Source organism: Sarcophilus harrisii, chromosome 4 (assembly GCF_902635505.1).
Source record: "Sarcophilus harrisii chromosome 4, mSarHar1.11, whole genome shotgun sequence".
NCBI lineage: Eukaryota > Metazoa > Chordata > Mammalia > Dasyuromorphia > Dasyuridae > Sarcophilus > Sarcophilus harrisii.
The window spans coordinates 328,461,851-328,481,440 of NC_045429.1; the positions used below are offsets into that span (position 1 = coordinate 328,461,851).

General features: G+C 35.4%; 1 protein-coding gene across 3 annotated transcripts; it reads right to left on the reverse strand.

Annotated features, from left to right (window-relative positions):
- Positions 1-717: 717 nt before the first annotated feature.
- On the reverse strand, positions 718-18,876 carry MEIOC (meiosis specific with coiled-coil domain). 3 transcript variants are annotated; one of them, XM_031966003.1, is made up of 8 exons: positions 18,611-18,875; positions 16,424-16,558; positions 13,317-13,474; positions 9,517-9,621; positions 6,701-8,576; positions 5,886-6,020; positions 3,079-3,259; positions 718-2,494 (listed from the first exon to the last, which is right to left on the reverse strand). In XM_031966003.1, the coding sequence occupies exons 1-8, from the start codon at positions 18,614-18,616 to the stop codon at positions 2,265-2,267; spliced, it is 2,826 nt and encodes a 941-aa protein (XP_031821863.1). In that variant the 5' UTR covers positions 18,617-18,875; the 3' UTR covers positions 718-2,264. The 3 variants fall into 3 exon arrangements, with proteins under 3 accessions (XP_031821863.1, XP_031821862.1, XP_031821865.1); XM_031966002.1 differs by having other exon boundaries at positions 3,055-3,259; positions 18,611-18,870; XM_031966005.1 differs by lacking the exons at positions 718-2,494; positions 3,079-3,259 and having other exon boundaries at positions 5,944-6,022; positions 6,702-8,576; positions 18,611-18,876.
- Positions 18,877-19,590: the final 714 nt, after the last annotated feature.

A 19,590-nucleotide genomic window follows, 5' to 3' on the forward strand; every position in this document is an offset into this window, starting at 1 on the left:
GGCTCTTCTAGGATGACAATATTTTTCAAAGTAGCTTTTCAACCACTTTTGGTAGAGAGTTTAATTTTCTTAGGTTTGACCAGATTTTTTTAAAAAAGAACAAGAATGGTAGAAATACACTACATATTCACTGGAGAAGCTAGCTGTTGGCTATTTCCCAATAGCTTGTTCAGATTTTTACTTAAAATGATATAAGGGAATAATAAATTGAAATATATAGAAATTTCTAAAAATTATGCCATAAAAAGACAATGTATATTGATTCAAATCACCTAAAGGTCAACATCTTTTATTTAAAGATAACCAGGTCAGGATCAGTTAATAACTGGAAGTGGGGTTATTATTAGGAAAGGATTTCTAACATGGTTTCTTTAGTGTAAATATATATATATATATATATATTCTTAACATACAATCTATACCTAACTTATTTTGATTATACTATAAAAGCCTCTACAGATTTTCGAAACATCCTGAAATTCTTGGATCAGTACAAGGAACAAAACTTCAATTTTAGGTAGTAGCATTTTAGCAACTAGTATATTCAGCTGTAACCCAAATACAACATAAATATTCATTCAAAATTACTTAGCAGCAATACTCACCAATTTTATGTAAATTTAGTTACATGGTTTCCTAATGAGCATAGTGAGTGAACCAACTCTTAAGTCTGCTAGCTGTATCAGGGATGTAAATGTTGAATAATGATATCAGACATTTTCAACAAATGCTAATTTATTTCTTACCTGACAGTCTAAATTCAGTACAATATTTGTTTTCATAACATCCAACATGTCTTATGTCAAACTTAACCAGTTTCTGTGCAGTGACTGTGGTGGGGTGATCTATTTTATTTGGCTACCCTCAATGTAATTCATTTGGGCAGTTCTCTTAAGGCATATCAATGATCAAAATGGTTTCACTACAGTTTCTCCTGCATTCTCAATCAGTTTCTTCCGCACATCATCTAAAGAAAATTTATGTGGTGTGATTACACTCCTTTTGCATACCAGGATTTCTAAAACTAGGAAGAACACTGATATTTAAAACATCAGTATTTCTAGTCAAGGGTAGTTCAATTAAATTTCATCAGTACATTATATTATAGTTTAACTCATGCTAGAATTGTTAAAACCCAAGGTCTTCTGAGCCACATAATACAACATTTCATATTAATGAATAAATTATTCACGTTCAATACAAAGATATTAAGTGATGAGAAACAGAAAAAGCCAAGCTTTCAAGAGCTCTCAAAAAAAAATACAGAAGCAAACTAATGAACACAACTACACGAAATATACACTAACCAATTGTAAACCAAACTAGCTAAAGAGTAACTTTAAAAAAATACATTTTAGAACCTCGTGATACCCTCTTAAAAGCAGCAAAACCAAGGGTATTAGAACTATAGTCATTATTTCAGTTGCTGTGCAGCAAGTCTTTCTAAAAGATTCAGATAATGGAAATGTTATGTTTTGATTCAATTTAAATACTTTAAAATTGGCAACATTTAATAATTGATATTATAATTAAATTTTAAAGAATATACACAAATGATTTGAACAGGTTTTATATTCAGTAACTTGCATGGTTTTTACACTGGCACTTTTATCACTAATTTAGGAGAATCAGATGCATTTCCCTCCATAAATTTAGGCGCTAAGATTTCAAATTTATAAATATGGTAGTATTTTAAATATTAAATTTTTACATGAATATTGGGTATAGCCTTGTTTTCCTTTGGTTCCCAGGTATTATCCAGTTTTGCAAGGAAAACGCTTTTACATCACAATCAAAACTTGTCTTGGTTACAAGACTGTAGTCCTAGTTGGGTTACAGTCACTTAGATTCATTATTTGGAATTATTACTTACTAAGGCAAACCTAAATGAAACTTATCACCTAGAAGAATTTCACATTTGCGTTTACCTGCACTGCAGAATAGGTTTAAGTAATACTTTAGTTGTTAGGAAATATTCAGTTTACTTAAACTAACCTGTTATCTTTGACTAGCTAGAACTCCTAGAGTAGTCAACTTTACCTTTGAGAGTTCACTTTTAACTATATCTGATCCATTAGAAATAGTATTCTAGATTTTTTTTAAAAAAAAATAGAAGTCGAACTTCATTAAGGTATTAACTTTAAATCTGGAAGAAAATTAATGTACTGAAATTCTCGAGCTTGAAAAGTTCATTAAAATTACTTTAGAATGTCTTGATACATTTACTTAACAGCTTTTATTCTTCATGTTCTGCTGGCATTTCCTTAATGTTTGTTTGTTTCACCTCTCTGGTTCATAGGATTGCTGCTATTTATACTTTCATGGACTTTATCTTCACAGTTTACTATATCCTGTAAAGCCTTCTCCACATCCACTTGGCCAGCAGTACTGGCTGTTTTGGGCAAGGTCATCTGCAGTGCACACCACAGGGTAGTGCGTGCTTTCCGAGTAGCCACACACATCTCTTTGATGGCTGAGGCAAGGGCAAACACATCTAAAAAATATATATATATAGTTCATGTTAGATATCACCTAAAAAATTCTTGAAGTCTAAAAATAAAACAAACAAAAAACCACCTGGCATTATAGCCTCCAAAATAAAGTAATATCACTCTTATTTAAGAAGGATGGCTATTTCTTGAGCTAACAATATTCTGTTGGGATATATGAAGGGTGTGTGTGTGTGTGTGTGTGTGTGTATGGAGGGTATTTAGAGGGGAAGAGTGTGTGTTTGATTACTGGGGAAAAAAATAACATGTTTTATCTGGGGTACAGATTTTTGTCTCAATTGCACAGACAGAAATCAAAAGGCTGCCAAAGAAAAGCTAAAAAGAAACACTTTTTAATTTTGAAGGACATAAAAAAGTTATCAGGAATTGCATTTTCTCCTGAGTTTTTAAAATCTAAGTCATGTTTGCCTAAATACTTAAGTTCTACTGTAAGCTAAAAGTTTTCCTTGGGGGGAAAAATGTTTATTGATCCTCTTATCAAATATAAAATTAACATACTACTCTGTTCTCTTATAATAACTCTTTAGATTTAGCATCACCTTACCAAAGAAGGAATATTGATTGGTACCTCTGTCATCTTGGCATCTAGGAACTCCTTGCCTTTGCCGATTTGAAGCATTTACAATTTCATCCTTTCTACGTGACTGTACAATGTGAATAGACTCCAAGTGTCTATCAAGAGCAGTAGAAATATTGGCATGAAGGGGAGAGCTGCGAAGACGTTCCATTTTGCCAAGTAAAGTTACAACCTGTAGGAAGTATTTTAAAAGTTAGGTAAGGCATATAACCACACTGCCTTGCCTCAAACTTCAGCAAAAATAAATGTGTATTTCAAGAAGAATATTAAAATCACTTATCTGCCATTAAAAGCTCATTTCAAAAGTTTAAGTATCTGACTTCAAGAACTTACCAACACTGAAAAAGTTAAATATTTTAATAAATAATAGGCAGATATAGAACAAGGTATATCATTTTTTAGCATTTGGGGGATATCTTTGAGGAAGAAGATTTAATAAAAGTCATTAAATTTCAGATTGATTAATTTTGATTTTGTTTCCTCATGTGCAAAAAAAAAATTGAAATAAAACCTGTCCCCTCCCCTCCTTAGAGATGTGAAGATAGAATGAGATGGTTACTAAAAATTTACTTTGGAAGTAACATCCAATTCAACATTTATTAAGAATTCCTATCCACTGGGGATAAGGAAGGAGGGGAAAAAAAGCAGAGAACCCATCATTTTTTCCTGCTATTTGGTTTCCATATGGTCCATTCAATTTTTAACTACATTCTCCAACAATACTTCAGCTGTGCTTTCAGTGATAACCTCATTTTAATCCACTCAAATGAGTTTAAAGGAGAGAATGCAGATAGTGATGAGTGGGAAGCTGAGAACTGCTCTAAAAAGAAACCCATTATTGATTGGTTTAAAGAATTCAGAATTTGGGAAAATCCAGGATATTTTTTGTGACTGTTAAAAAAATTCCTCAGCTATAAACATTCCCCCAAAAAAAATTTTGGAGAAAAACCAGTTTATTCCTATTGACTACTATGCTAAAAAATTAGTTTCTATAGTGTCAATTTCATTTCAGTAGACATGAACTCTTGGAACAATAAGGGGTTCAAGCCACCTAGTTGTGACTGTCATATGGCTTACTTCAAGTTCTTAAATGGTGAGTAGTTTTCTCTGACAGAATTTCACAGAATAAATCAATACAGTAATTATCTCCAGAAGCTAGCTGATTCTGATTCTAATCATATACCATAGAGCACAGTTCCAAAAAACCTTTGAGTAGCTTTATCACTGCTTCCTTGTCCCATCAAAATTTGTCTTTATGGATTGAAACTATGTCATATCAGCCCCATAGATTCTCTCAAGAAAAACAGGTTTATAGGACAGAGTAAAATACGTTACTCCATCTTATACCCCTAGAAAACAAAATACTACACTAAAAGCACAAACCTATAACTAAGTATTATTATTAATTAAAAAAAGCAAAGTTACTTAAAGGTTAAGGGAAAAAAATATGATTAAAAAGTTTTATGTAGCTTTTAGTGGACTTAATTTTTTTAACAGATTTCTGAAAAATTCCACAAAGTAAAAACACTATGGAAACCTACAAAAGTTAGGACAGCCAAAAAAGGTTCAACATCTGAATATTTCTGAATAACAATGGTATTTAAGTCAAATAAAATTATTATAACCTATGTACCAAAATCTCCAAGTTAATAACTAGAAGGAACATTGTTAGTTTTTAGATCCTCTCTTGTGACTATTATATATATTATATATTACTTATAGTGCTAAAGGGTTTTTAACCAGAAATTATTTTTATAAAAAACAAACTAGTTTTTAAATTATAAATTAACATGATATTTACATGCAAATTCATGACATTTCTAGTTTATTTTTAACTTGCTAGACATTTTTCTCAGCATAAACATTTCCCTTGGATTAAAAAGACATTTTTCTCAAAAATTTTAAGTGATTGGATATAAACAGGTTCAGTAGTCTATAAGAAATGAAAAAAAAAAAAAAAAACAGGCCTACTTCTAGGAAAGGTCACTAATTGTTTATAACAGCTTAAAGGATACAATTAGAAAATAAATCTATTCTACTATATTCTTGATTCATAAAGCTTCTGTTAAGTCACAGATTATAACCTGATTTTTTTTTGAACATTTAAGTTTTAAAAGACATTTTTAAAAAAGTTCTACTTAGAAAGTGTTAACTTTTAAATAAGATTTTAAAGAATATATGCAATTATTTGCAAACTGTCATTCCAAAATCCAAAATTACTAAATTTTTGTGGGGTTTCATTAATCCCAGTAACAGATTTATCTCAAGATTTCAGCACAGTTCCCTCCATTTTAAAAATATGATACCATTACATAACTTTCCAAGAACATAACTATACTACTTTATGAAGTTAGGCACATAAATTGATAAATGAAATAAATCAATGATGCATAGCTAGGAAAATTAAGAATTATAATCCTATGTTTCACAAGGTGCACACTACAAATAGACTAACTTAAGCTATAAAGATACCTTAAGTTAAGAAATGTGGGGAAATTTTTGGTGTCAATATTTGGGAAGAGTTTCTTAAATATTTAAAAACTTTTCTATAAAAATCTTGTTAGGTTTCCAATTTATGTCTGAAAGTAGTACCTTTTAAGATGTTGGTAAAGAAATTTTTGATTTATAAAGGTCCTCTTTCAAAATAGCTTTTAAAACATTTATCTTCATGCTAAGAACATGGATATTATTTTTAAAAATCTAATTCAAATGAGGTTTTTAAAATACTTCAAAGTCTTGCTTAAAAATACACAAACCAATTTAAATATACATTTTTTTTTTTTTTTTAAACAGCTTACTCTGGCTTGTTCTCGTAGTTCATCCACAATTAGACGATCAACTCTTGATGGGTTAGAGGTCAGCCTTGGAATTGGAGTGTTATTAGTACTGGAAACTTTCTTCCCTGGATAGTTCTTGGCAAGAGCCAATTCAGTCTAAGAAAAATTGCAAAAGTTTAGACATCTCATTTTTTCACAACATTAGACAATGAATAAGTTTTCATATACACATACATGTATGGATCATCCCATTTAAGACAACTCTTTACCATTCTATGGCTTAAATCTTGCCCAAACAAGTCAAATACCAAAGGAAGTTTGAATTTGCTGAGGTTGGCAAGGATTTAAATATTAAATGTATTTAATCTAATATTAAATCTAATAGCCTCTATATATGAAGATTTTATTTCCTTCAAAATTAGCAATTAAGTCATTAAATGTTTATTTATGAAAGATAACTTGGTGTGGTCTCTAAATCATATAGTTATATTCAAAATGTTTACTTCTAGCTATTTTATATAGCAGTCTACAGGTACTTTGCTAAACAAAGCATTATTAAATATGTTACTATTTTCTTAAAATTATTTGTAATGATTTCAACATTGATGAGATGGACACAAATTCAATTGTTAAATGTTTTTGTCTTGTTTATTTCTGAGACAATTTTTCTTATTATCTAGTCCCTCTGCATGTAAAAACACCTTAACAGTTTTTAATACTGCAAAATAAAGATTTCAGCTTCATCAGCAAGACAGGCTATTCTTGAACTAACATGATGATAATACTGGTATCCCACTAATAATTGATTTACTCCTAAATAACTATTTTTATATTACCTTTTTTCTCTCTTTTTCTAATGCTCTCCATTGTTCATAGCACTCTTCCAGACGAATATGAAGTTCACTTGCTGGTCCACTTCGGGTTTTAATTGGCCTTTGAAATCCAAACGTTGGCACAAAACCAGAAAAGGAATTATCACCATACATCATGTCATTGAAATAAGGATATAAGTGACTTAAATCGTCATAAGAAAACAAATCGTAGGAATCCAATAGTGGAACAACAGAATGGCCAAATGGATGAGTAGATCGCAAGGGAAATCCATTTGAACCAAGTTGCTGAAAACTCTGATTATGCCTTAAGTCTCCCATCATGTAATTATTAGAAAAGCATGAGGCTTGCGTACGATTCACACGGTTATTAACAATATTGTTGTCTCCACTTCCCTGTCTGTGGCTATTATAGTGACCTTGTGATTCCAACAGATCTTGATAAGTATTTTGAGATAAACCATCTAAATGCTTCTGTCCTTCCTCAGGATCATAATGTCCACTTTGGGGCTTAGCTTGAAAATTATGTTTGTTCACATTTTCAATGATCCCATACTGCTGAGCTGAATAGTTATCACAAAATCCATTTGGCTGCTTTATTTTTTTATCTGTAACTGATTCAAAGAGACTTTCTTCACCAGTCTTAGTCAGTCCTTCCATATGATTGACAGACTGAATTCTTTCTGTACCATTGTAACTGAAATCAAAACTAGAAAATGCTGAAGGATTTTCTTGGCAATATTTCTGAAACAAATTACTATTTTGGGTTAAATTTGTAGATGATAGTTGGGGAAAATCTGAAGAATGGTTACCACCTTTTGAAGCTGCACTTAAATGGCTATTCAGTTTCATCAAGTTACCTTGATTTCGATATGGCACAGGAGTGCTGTTTTTTGTTTGAACATTCATCCAGGTTGGCCTACTTATGTTGATACCTCCGGAAGATGTTGCTGAGTTTGATAATAAATTCACTGATTTAAAATATTCAGAATTCTGGGGCTCAGGTTTAGAAAACTGTGCTTTTTCTGAGACACTAGCAAAATCATTATTACCTGGGCAAGCTGTGTGAGATTTCAGTCCATATTCCGATTTTAACCCAAAATCAGCAGTGAATGCTGCTTCCTTTGCAAACTGCTTTTCTGTTAAATGTGGTGTAGTCTTTGAAAATGTAAAATTCTGTTGATCTTGTATAGTCTCCTCCATTTTTTTCTGATTTGTTGGTTTAACTTGAAATAATTTAGTGTACGTGTCTGTTTCTACAGCTGGTGTCTCAGGTGTTCCATTGGCTAATTTTTTGTTATCTTGAACACTAAAATTTGAACATTTATTTAGCTTAGCTTTATTGGGATGAGAATATTCTGGATATCTACAATAATCGGCATTTTCATTGTATCTATTGAATTGAGAAAGAAATATCTCTGCCCTTTTTTGCTGTAATGGTGCCTCAAGCCCTTTGGCACACATTTTCTCTCTTCCATAAGGGTAAGTATCAACCCCAGATTCTTTCATGATATCAGATAGGCCAGCTTGTGGTGTAAAACAGTTTTTGATAAATGGATATTCTTGGAATGTTGTCTTAGCGGTATCATTTGTCTGAATATTGTAACAGTTGGAATGATCACTTCGTGAGGGGTACATCCATTGCTCTTCAAGGTCTAAGCTAGTAAATCCATGATAAAGTTCATCTATTTTCTGTTGTGGTGTGAGATTACTACTGTGCAGGTACTGCTTTTCCACTGCTGAGACAGATTCACCACCATAAAAAGCTTGTTGAGAGATGGCTGTATCTACTGGCCTTTTAGTTTCTGACAAGAGGTCATGGTGATCTGCAAATCTGCTTGTATTCACGGGCCAGACTGACTTTAAGTTGGAGGAGCAGGTCCTAGAACAAATAAATATGTTTAATTACAACTTGGACTTTTAAGACTTTTCCCCAGTAAAGAATGTGAGAAAGGAGGTCAAAGAAATGTCTTTTGTCCCACTCAGCTCTTCTCCAATTATCCATAGGACATTTTCAACCTTTTTTATCACAGAAAATTTTAAATAATGGTAGCTATTTCCTGCTGGAAATACATATACACAAAATACCTTCTTAACTTCACTCTCTTCATTGTATTTTTTCCTATGGACCACTCAACCCAATGAATAAAATCCCACTATAGAGTCTCATTAACTATATAAAGTAAGAGAATAAAAGATTTTTTTTCTTTTGATTAGCTTACCTTTACTGTTAACAGACACAATTAACTTAAAGAAAAATAAAGTTCTGGAGAGTCTATTCTTTCATAATGAAAATAGATGTGTTTTGATGCAGATGTATTTGAAATTAGAATATTTTAATGGCTATATATATACTGCATGATTTCTATTTAGGAAATATTCAAAATCCAGAGCTTTTGGGTTAGTTTTTTCCATACCCAAATAAAACAAGGTGTCTTTTTTAACAATTAATTTTACTTTGTAAATAAAATACATGTGTTTTTCTGGATAGAAATCACAAAGTTTTATTCTTTGGAGTCAATGTATAATAACTGCCTGAAATTTATATATTTCTAATGCCAAGCTTTTAGCCCATGTGCCAAAATGTTTTGAATATGATAAGAACAATTTTCCTAATAAAAGTTAACAGCAATTGAAAAAATGAAAACAGAATGAAAATTTGAGTAATAGGGTCATATTGATTTAATGTCAATGAAGTTAAGCTTAAAAGTGAATATGATTTAAATCTGACTGCCAAGTGATCCTCTATTCACTAAAAGAAGGCTAAGGATGAGGTGCAGATAGTATATGCAAGCTTAAAAGGTCATATATAATATACTAACCCCTCAGCAAAATATGGCTGTGACTTATCTTGTTCTTCCAAAATGTTAGACACAAGTCCATATAAGTCTGTTTCACTGCCATAGTCATTTCTTTCAGTCTGAATCCTAAAAACAAATCATAGTTGGTGAAAACTGAATACCACTTGTAAATTGCTTATCTATAATATATAATAATAATAACTAACATTTATAGAGTAATATTTACTATGTGCCAGGCAATTGTGCTATTTGTGCTAATTACAGTTATCTCTTTTGATCCTCACAAATGTCTTTTTCTAGTCTTACATTATTTTAATACTTAACATTTGGATTGAATTTGTATTTGCATTTCAAGTAGTATTGTAACTAAATTTTTTTTTCACTTTGGCATGAAGTCTGTCTACCTGCAGGACAGTTCTGTTTCCGTTTTATTTCAAACCATATAGCGGATTAATAATTTCCTAGCCATTTCTCTATACACCAAGTACTGTACACTTTGACTAAAGGAGATAAAATGTTCTGTTCTATGTCCTTATCTAATCCTATAACCTATTATTCCATCAATACTTATAACTTATTCCATCAACACCTATTACCTATTATTCCATCTATGTCCCTATCTAATCCTATAACTTATTATTCCATCAACACCTAGTTTCTTCGTAAAATATTTAAATGTGATTCTTTAGTCAGTACTGTCCCCAAAATTTTGTTTATGAAAGTAAAGTATATCCAGAGTAATACTGTAATGTTCCCTCCAGTAACTCAAGATTTTAAAGGGCTTAATGTAGATAGAGTATTAGTTAAGAGATCTAAGTTTCTAGACCCAATTTGCTACTAATAAGAAAGGATAAGTAATTGTGTGACCTTAGGCTCCAAATTAACTTCTTTAGGTTTCAATTATTTGTAAAATAAAGAGCTTCCCTAGTTCAGGGGTTCTTAACTTCTTCTTGTATCATGGACCCCCCTCTAACAATCAAGTAAGCAAATGGACACCTTTCTCAAAAATAATATTTTTAAATGCAAAAAATACAGGATTCAAAAAGAAACATTCTGTGGAAATGCAGTTATCAAAATAAGTCTTAAAAACAAGTTCATGGACCTCAGATTAAAAATTGTTAACAATAGAAAGAGTAGCAAATCTGAGGATCACCAATTTAAGAGTTAGAAAAGACCTCATACATAGATCATCAAATGCAGTGTTCTCATTTTATAGAAAGGAACATAGGCCTCAAGATGTTGATTTGCCAAGGTCACTGGGTAGTAGCAAGGGGCAGAACTGGGATTTGGATCAAAGTTCTCCGATTCAAAATCCAGTTTTCTTTCCTTTCCATAGAAAAGTCTACATTTTCTTATTTTCAGTGTCAAAGTTTGCTCTGTTACTACTTGTTGTTTGGGCAAATCATTATGCTTTGGGGGTTTATAAAATGATAAGAATGGACACTAAGGCCTAAAATTTGATATAATCAGGTATCAACTGTAATGGAAGCTATAGTTTCCAATTAGTTAAGTAATGTCTTAGCCAGTGAGTTGGCATAATCTATAAACATATAATGACAATTTGAAGGATAGCATTTTATCCTCTTCAGAGATTAGATCAAGTTCTTAATCTGAGATCCATTAACCATTAATTAAAGGTCCAAGTATAGATTTCAGGAGGTCTGTTGAGAATTGGAAATTTTTACATCTTTATTTTTACTGGCTTCTAACTGAAGTTTAACAATTTCTTATATTTAAAAACATAATGAGAAGACCTATAGGCATTACCAATTTGCCAAAGGGGTCTGTGACATTAAAAAAGTTATAAAAATCCCATTTTTCTTGAGAACAGGAAATATTTCAGTTTTTTGAATCTATCCCCAAATGGTTACCATAATGCCTAGACCATGAATGATTACTAAATGCTTCATTAAATTATAATTTATTGTTTGATAAAAATCTGCACCACTTTTTATCCTTTTCCTCAAATTTTTTTAGTGTTATGACATTTTAGATAATCTATTTGTATAACTATATACTTTTGAAAATGTTTTCACATAAATGTCATTTGATCCCCAAAACAGAGCTTTTGAATTAAATAGCAGAGATACTTTAATTTTATATATCATAAAATTACAGAATGTTCAAGTTGAGTGGGAACTTATGTATTATCTGAATGATTCATCACTGGATCATGAATCACAAAGGACCTCTGAGGACAAACATTTAGTCCAACCTCTTTTCAAAAACAATGAAAATCAGGCATTAGGGAGGTTAAGGGATTTGCCTAATAGGGTCAAACATACTATTAGCAGATCTGAACCCAGGTGCTCTTAAGTACCAGCTTCTTAAACTGTGGTTCCTGACCCCATTTGGGGTTTTGTAATTGAATGTGGCGGTTATAAAATTAAGATTTATTAACAGTAAATATTTGTTTTGATTACCTACTTTACATACCTATATACCCAAGGTACATAAAAATTTTTCAGGCAAATGGGGGTTGCAAATAGAAAAAGTTTAAGAAGCTTGCTCTAAGTCAATGATTTTTTCCTTGTACCACACTGCTGAAATTGAGAATCGTAAGTTATGCTTACCAGAAAAATCAGATTCCCTAAAACTAGTTTTATAGTGATTTTTCACTATATTATTTTCCTAAGCAATCATAAAATTTATGTGTTATCTATTGTTCCTGACTTTTCTGAAATGTAGAACTTTTCCAATAAACCTGGAGTGAGGGGCAAACCAAAACTCATGGACTAGATAAATTATGGTTGTTGTCCTTCTTGAGAGGAAAGACTTTCATTTTTGTCTTTGTATCCACGAATGATTAGCACAGTACCTGGAATGCAGGAGTTTAACAGAAGCTATGTTCTGAACAGTATTATTTTCCCCTAAAGAGTCTCTTCTTCACTATAAAAAAGTTCTCCTTTAACATTTTTACTATTATTTTAGATATATGTATTATTTGTTTAACTGTACACATTTGAAAATTATTTCATGTAAATTATCTTGTTTGACATCATTTTCAGTAAAGACTAGCATCTTTGGGGGTTTTACTTTGAATTAATTTTTTAAAGGTCCAATATTTTTCAATGAATAAGGATCACAGTTTTAAAAGTATATAACACTGCCTCTTGTTTATTAAGAGTCAAAGTTAAGTAAAAATGTTTTTTTTTTCCTGATTATCATACTTTTGATATATCTGTGAATGGGCTAACTATTAAAAACTTATGAAGGAAAATCTACAGAGATGGAACAGTAGTAAGGAGACTATTCTCTTTAACTTAACAAAAAAGATAACTTTGTAAATGGGAACTCTCAAATCTTATTAAAAGAAAAAATACCAATTGCTATTAAATTAATTAACTTTACCTAAGGTAGCCTCTTCAAGTTATTTTAAAAACTTGATGAATAAATAAAACTAATGCCAACCAATCACAATCCTGACAAGGCTGAAATAATGGGTGAGGATTTCTGTATTTTAAGAGAAAAGTGTATATATATGTATATAAAGTTCTAAGGATCTACGATTCATTGTATAATCAAATTAGTATTATATGAAGCTTCTCTACACAAAGGTTTCATTTTTATGCAATTTAGAACAGCAAATACTAAGTTAATATGTCTCAAAACTAGATGGTTTCTGATGATATTGTAATTCATTTTTTAAAGTAATGTAAAAAATGGGCTTATGTAGTTACATGCCCCATATAGTTAAATCAAGCTGGTCAACACAGTAATTGAATTTTTTTTATCCTAATTTTTCCACCCTCATAATTTGCAAATGGTTTTATTCAACTTAAAAGCTAATTTAATTTTAGATGTCTTATTCATTAACTTACCTGTTCTTTACATTGATTTGAGAATTAGTAGGTTGCTTGATATCATCTCCATATGTTGACCATGGTGCATAGAAAAGGGAAGAATCAACAGAACTTGAATATTCTGTGGATGAAGAAAGTGGAGTGTATGTCTGCCGTAAATCTACATTGTCTTCACTCTGAAATTTAGAACAAACATTTTAATCATTAATACATTTATTTTCTTCTATTGACAGAGTACTAGTTAAGGTGATGAGAAATACAAGTGGAAAAAACACAAGAACAGAATTTGAGAGAATAATCTTAAATCAGAGCTTAAGGGACTCTTGCTGTCTATAGCAGAGTATGTACAGTGGCTCAATTTTTCATTTTTCATATAGATAGCATATAGACTTAGTGTAACTTTGCACAAATTATATAACTGAAATACTCTACCTTACCGGAAAAAAAAAGTATGTAAAAAGTAACACTTTACATTTGTATATTGTCATATCTCAAATCTCATTTGTTTTTCAAAACAACTACCAGAGATAGTATTATCTATATTTTAGTAATAAGGACAAGTCTTTTAGAGGTAAAATGACTTGCCCAACATATTATGTTACTGAGTAACAGCACCAAAACTAGAATCTTAAATTTTCAGATTATGGCCAGTGCTGCCAAATAGTGGAATTTTAAAGTTGTTTCCACTTCCTATAATGTTGTCTCTTTTCTCTTTCCTCCAGTTTTATATCTGTTGAATTTCTTTTCCTGTGCATTACTGAAATGCCAACTCCTCCATGGGTCTTCCCTGTTTCCTCTTCAATAACAACATCCTTCTCAGAGCCCAAAGCATTGTTTTATAACTTTCTGATACTATGATCATAAAATATTGTGTTATAAATTATAGCACTCTACTAAATTGAAAGTCTCTTGAGGACAAGCACAATGTCTCATCTAAACTTTGTATCTCAGCCAGCATATAGTGTGATTCATTCAGTGTGCACTTATGTTTATTATTGTTATTTCTACTATACAACACTACCTCTTACTCTCTACTCTTTTATCTCTCTTAGGGAAACTAAGAATGAAATGACACATATTAAGTATTTTTTAAGAAATTTAATAACTGTTTTTCATTATTTGAAGGGTTCCAGCACAGGTTTCTGTGAAGAAAATTTTAACAGGTTACCAATAAACAGAACAAAATTCCTAGTCTGATATAAATACTTCAACAATATCTGAAACATATAATTAATTTTAAGTTTATTCATACTAGAAAATGCTTTTATAAGTGAACTCCAAAATTTTAGATTCACTCTTTTCAGTCCTAATACAAGGAAATGATATAGCTTTAACCCTAAGTAACAAGTAAACACAATAAAAATACAATAAAAAATAATTTAATGTTTTAAGTATAACAAAGGGATCTGAAACTGGATAAACAAATATTTTTTAAATTGTGCCTATTTTCTTTGGATACTTTGGATAAATTTTCCTTGATTTAAATTAAATATCTATTAAAATACTTAATTTGTACAACTTTGATTTTTAAGTTTTTCTAAATTAAATATTCTTATAAATAAGACCTTAATCAGTGCCACTAAAACAATCAGTAATTCAAAGTACAGACTAATGATGGCTAGTTAATATTAGTAATACAGTCAACAATCAAATATGTTTAGAAAAAGTTCTTTTTAAAACCATCTTCAGAAGCTTAAATTTTTTTGTAGTATTTGCTATTTTATTTTGATTGTGATTATTTAAAACTTACACCTCAGAACTTTCTTGAGTAAACTGAGGTACAGAATTACTTTACTGAAAGTTCCACTAAAATTTTTATCTTTCCAGAATTCCAGTGGTATTCACTTATAGAGGTTTTTTATTTTATTCTGTACTTAAAGACTTACCATTAATTAGTCTACTCATTTTTTAGTCCAACTATTGGTTTTTACTACTCAATTTTAGTGAATTTTTTAATCACTTTCTTTTTATGTCTACAATGATGAAGCCCTCCTGCTTAGACCTAAATATATTTTGAGGATATTCTTTCATTTCAACTGTAATCTGCATTTTAAATGAATTTTTATTCAGACTTGGAAAAAAATTAATTTATTTTAAAGTTCAATTTTAAGCTTAGGCCTGCCAGTAAGTATTTTAACACTGAATTAGTGTGGTAGAGATTTATATATAAATACATGAAACATCTGTATCCTCCAGCTAAAATATGTATACAAATGTAATATACAGATGCCCAAGTGTGTACAAAACCAAATAGTCTTGGATAGCTACCAACCTCTAAATATGAATTATTATTATTACAAGGTATATAGCACTTTTCTTTTAAACTCTGTATATGAAAAAGATAAGTATTATCTCCATTTAAAATATTGATGATACACAATTGTGTATGTGTGGGTGGTAGTGTGAATTCCACTGACTTTTAAACCATGGGCATTTTTGTAATGATGAGGAATATTTCCATGCATTCAGACTTGACCAAATGAAAATCTCAAATGACAGCAATTTAAATTACACCAGTAAGTTAACTTCCCCCCAACCCCCAAGCAGTTGGAGTTAAGTGATTTGCCCAGGGTCACACAGATAGTAAGTGTTAAGTATCTGAGGTCAAATTTGAACTCAGGTCCTCCTGACTTTAGGGTTGGTGCTCTATCCACTGCACCAACTAGCTGCCCCAAGAAGTTAACTTTTGTTAACTTATTTTTTGAAAATAAGTTTCTAAGAGAGAAAAGGTGGATAGTATATAGTAGCACACATCAAAAAAGAGCAAGAAGCTAATAAAACTTTTCCCCTTAAATTACCTACTATTTAGATTCATATACACCTATAAAAGCTTTTTAAAAGTGTTCCCAAAAATTAAGAAATTAATGAAAAAGTTTCCTTAATGTATCTTGGATCACATCAAGCTGAACACAGGATAAAAAGGTTTAATGAAAAATGTTAAGTATTCCACAGAACAGTTTTTCAAAGATAAGCATTTTGCAAATTCTCAGTTCTTTCCTCTTTTAACCAGAGATTCATCAACACTATGAGTTAAGATAGTCTATGAAGATGAATTTGTTTGTAATAATTTGGTATGCTTGACAGTTCTTAACTCTTTAATATGGAATTAAAGTTTATTAATGAACCTGTGATTTGTAGCAATCATAGAAGGAAGTGGAGCCAGTCAACATCACACTGTTGAACACATCAGTTAATCGGCTGCTGGTATCTGCATTAATGTTCCAGCAGCGATTCGCACCTCCACGGAAAGCGACTTTGGGCTGCGGACAACAGGAATCAAAAAGGAGGAAAGCATGAATAAAGGGAAATGTACAGAATGAACTATGTCTCAAAGACTGATTTGACAATTTTTCTGTAAAAGGATTCCGATTTCTGCTCCTTAACGAGTAAATCCCTAAAAATTAAGATTACACAGGCCAAACAATTGGTATCCATTCAAAGAGGCCGGATAGGCAGGATCCCATCAAAGGATTTTTCTCTATCCTCCCGAGGCCCGCTCTAGTCTCTTCTGATCCCGAGGGAAACCCATATTTGCAAGTCAGCGTAACGAGAGGTCGCTCCTCCCAGCAAATTCCTCCTCGGAATCCGTGTACTGAGATCCCATGGACTTCTCAGTAGGGATGGGAAGGGAAAGGGAAGGTAGAAGTACCGGACTATTTAGCTAACTTCTCAACTTCCCGGTAACGCAAATTTCTTTTGATAGCTTCCTCCGAGATCTACTCTCTAGTCCCTCCCAAGAGCTTTTCTTCTCTCCCTCTCCCGCCCCCACCCCTCACCTAGAGACCTCTAACTCTCTCAGCTCTCCCTCCAGCCACTCACACAGGCCCCCTTTCCCGTATGAGGACTCAGAATCTGTCAGCTTCGACCTTCCCGGTCCCCTCAGGTCTACATGTCGTGTCATCTCCTGACCCCAGTTCCTCAACAAGCCATTTTCTTCAAAAGACCGATGTCAATTCCCATGATTATTTATTAAGCTCCTACTATATGGAGCAAGGTGCTGCCGCTACTTTAAGTGCGGTGGTCTCTGTCCATCCTTCCTCCCCACGCCCTTTCCTTAGTTCAGTATGCTTACTCCAGGATCCTCCCAAGCCTCTTTCTCGCTAGGAGGCCTGACCCTGGCTTCCAGTCCTCCTCGTTCACTTTCCCACACCCTATCGCCTCCAAACTCCCCTTGATGATGGACCTGCTGGCTCTCCACCCCCATGCTCTTTCCTCCAGAGCCCTCATCCTCGGCGCTTCTCCCTCCCACACCCTGCTGTCTCCTCAGTGACTCCCGTGCAGGGTCCCACAGCACCAAGTCACCTCCTCAGCCCTCCTTTCATAAGATCTCTGCACCCTGTCAGTCACCTCAGTTCCTCAGCCCTCCCCCTCACAGGCCCCCTCCCTCCTCCCTCTCCCTCTCCCCGCCCTCACATCCTCCTTACCCCTCCCCTCCGCTTCCCCCCATTGTCCCTCCCCCCTCTCCCTCACACGGCACACCACATCCCGTCACCACTTCTGCCCTCCCCTCACCCCTCCCCCCCCCTCCCTCCCTCACCCTCTCCTCACAGCCCTCCCTCGTCACCCACCTTTCTCCACCAGTCACCCCTCAACCCCCCCCTCTACGGGACACCCAAGCTTCACCCAAGCTCTTCCCTCACACGGTCCCCTCCACACCCGGTCATCTCCTCTTCCCTCACACGGCCTCCTCCCTATTCCGTCACCTCCTCATCATTCACAGCTCCCCCCCGCAATCGTCATTACTTCAGCGTTCCTCTCAGACGGCCCCCCACATCCCGTCACCTTCTTAGCCTTCCCCTCACGGCCCCCCACATCTCGTCACCTCCTTAGTCTTCAAATTGGGCCCCCACATCTCGTCACCTTCTCCTCACACCTCTGTGATCTCTCGGTCCTTCCCTCACAAGGGCCTCAAAACCTCCTCAGGAGCTCCCTCCCCTGCCCTCGGGTCCTGATCTTGGTCCTGTCAGTTCCGTCGTAGGGCGCCGCTCCCTTACCCCGGCCCAGTTCCTCCCTCCCCAGGCCTCGGCCCTCCGGGGCTCCGTCTTCCTCTGAAGGTCCCTGCCACTGCTGCAGCCCAGCAACCTGCCCCCCGTCCCGGTCGGTTATCTGACAGGGCGGCAGGGAGGGTTGGTCCCGTCGGGCCCAGGCTGGGCCGTTTTCCCCTCCCTCCTCCCGGTCCTCCGCGGCGCCTCGCCCGCGCCCGTGTCCCTCCGGGTCCCCCACCCCCATTCCTCCACCCCGATCCCCCTGTCCTGCCCCTCGGGCTCAGCTGGGTGCGGGGTGGGGCCGGGCGGGCCGCCTCCGCCTCTCACCTCCATCTGGGGCCCCCCCAGCCCCTCCGCGGTTAGGCTCGGCTCCCGGGGTCGGGGGTGAGGGGGGGCGTCGGGCCGCTGCTCCCCTCAGCCCGCACCCCGCCGCTCCCGCCGTAGCCTCCGCCCCCGGCGCCGCCTGAGGCCCGTCTGTGGGGAGGGGGGGGAGGCCGGCGGGGGAGGGAGGGGCCGGGGAGGGGGGGAGAGGCCGTTACATTTCATACCCAAGGGCTCGCGACCCGGCACGCGACCTGGCACCGGCCCGTCCCCGCCCCCTCCTGCCTACCCCCTCCCCCCTCCCTCTCAGGTCCTCTTTCCTCTCCCCCATATCTGATTGGTCCCTGTGGGAGCCAATGGGCATCACCTGCCAAGAACCTGTTTCCCCCAGAGACAGGGCAAAGAAGGGGCAGTTAGCATGCTCCTGCCTTTCCCGTAGCTTCGGCTTTTCCCGCTCAAAACAGGAAGGCTCGGGATTGGCTGAAGCGGGGCAGGGGAGCCGTGATGATTGGCTAGAGTAGGCTGAGATGGGGGAAGAGAAAGAGGAGGGGCTGTGGAAGGGCGACACTAGAGCCTGGTACCCAAGGGCTTCTACGTTAGCAACAGTTGAAGGAGTGTGGAGTTTGGGTGGGGCTTAGGCTCACATTTGCTTGAGCCATGAGGTCATTAAGCCTGCCCCACCCAACTTCCCTGAGTTAATACCCAACATGCTCCCCTTGGTCCGCACGTGGAAACAGTTCCCAGAATTCTTCTCAGTGGAATCAGAGAATTCTGGGTAGCCAGCCTATGATGGAGGGCTTTGGGCCAGGCAGGCTCCAACCCCGGCATTCGGGGGTGGTTTGGTCGGATTGGGTCTACAACCTGGGCTAGCTAACCTCGAGGTTCATGTGGCCCAGAAGGTTCCAAACCTGTTAGCATCAGTAATGCAGACAGTGCCCATGATACGCGTGGAACCAGCCAATGTAGTCTGGCAAAGAACTTGGATT

Excerpts from the sequence above, each read along its gene's own strand:
- MEIOC (XM_031966002.1), bottom strand. Across the intron at positions 6,021-6,700 it reads TAGAAAAAGAGAGAAAAAAG|ACTGAATTGGCTCTTGCCAA; the intron begins GTAATATAAAAA and ends AATTTTTCTTAG. Across the intron at positions 2,495-3,054 it reads CAATCAATATTCCTTCTTTG|ATGTGTTTGCCCTTGCCTCA; the intron begins GTAAGGTGATGC and ends TATATTTTTTAG.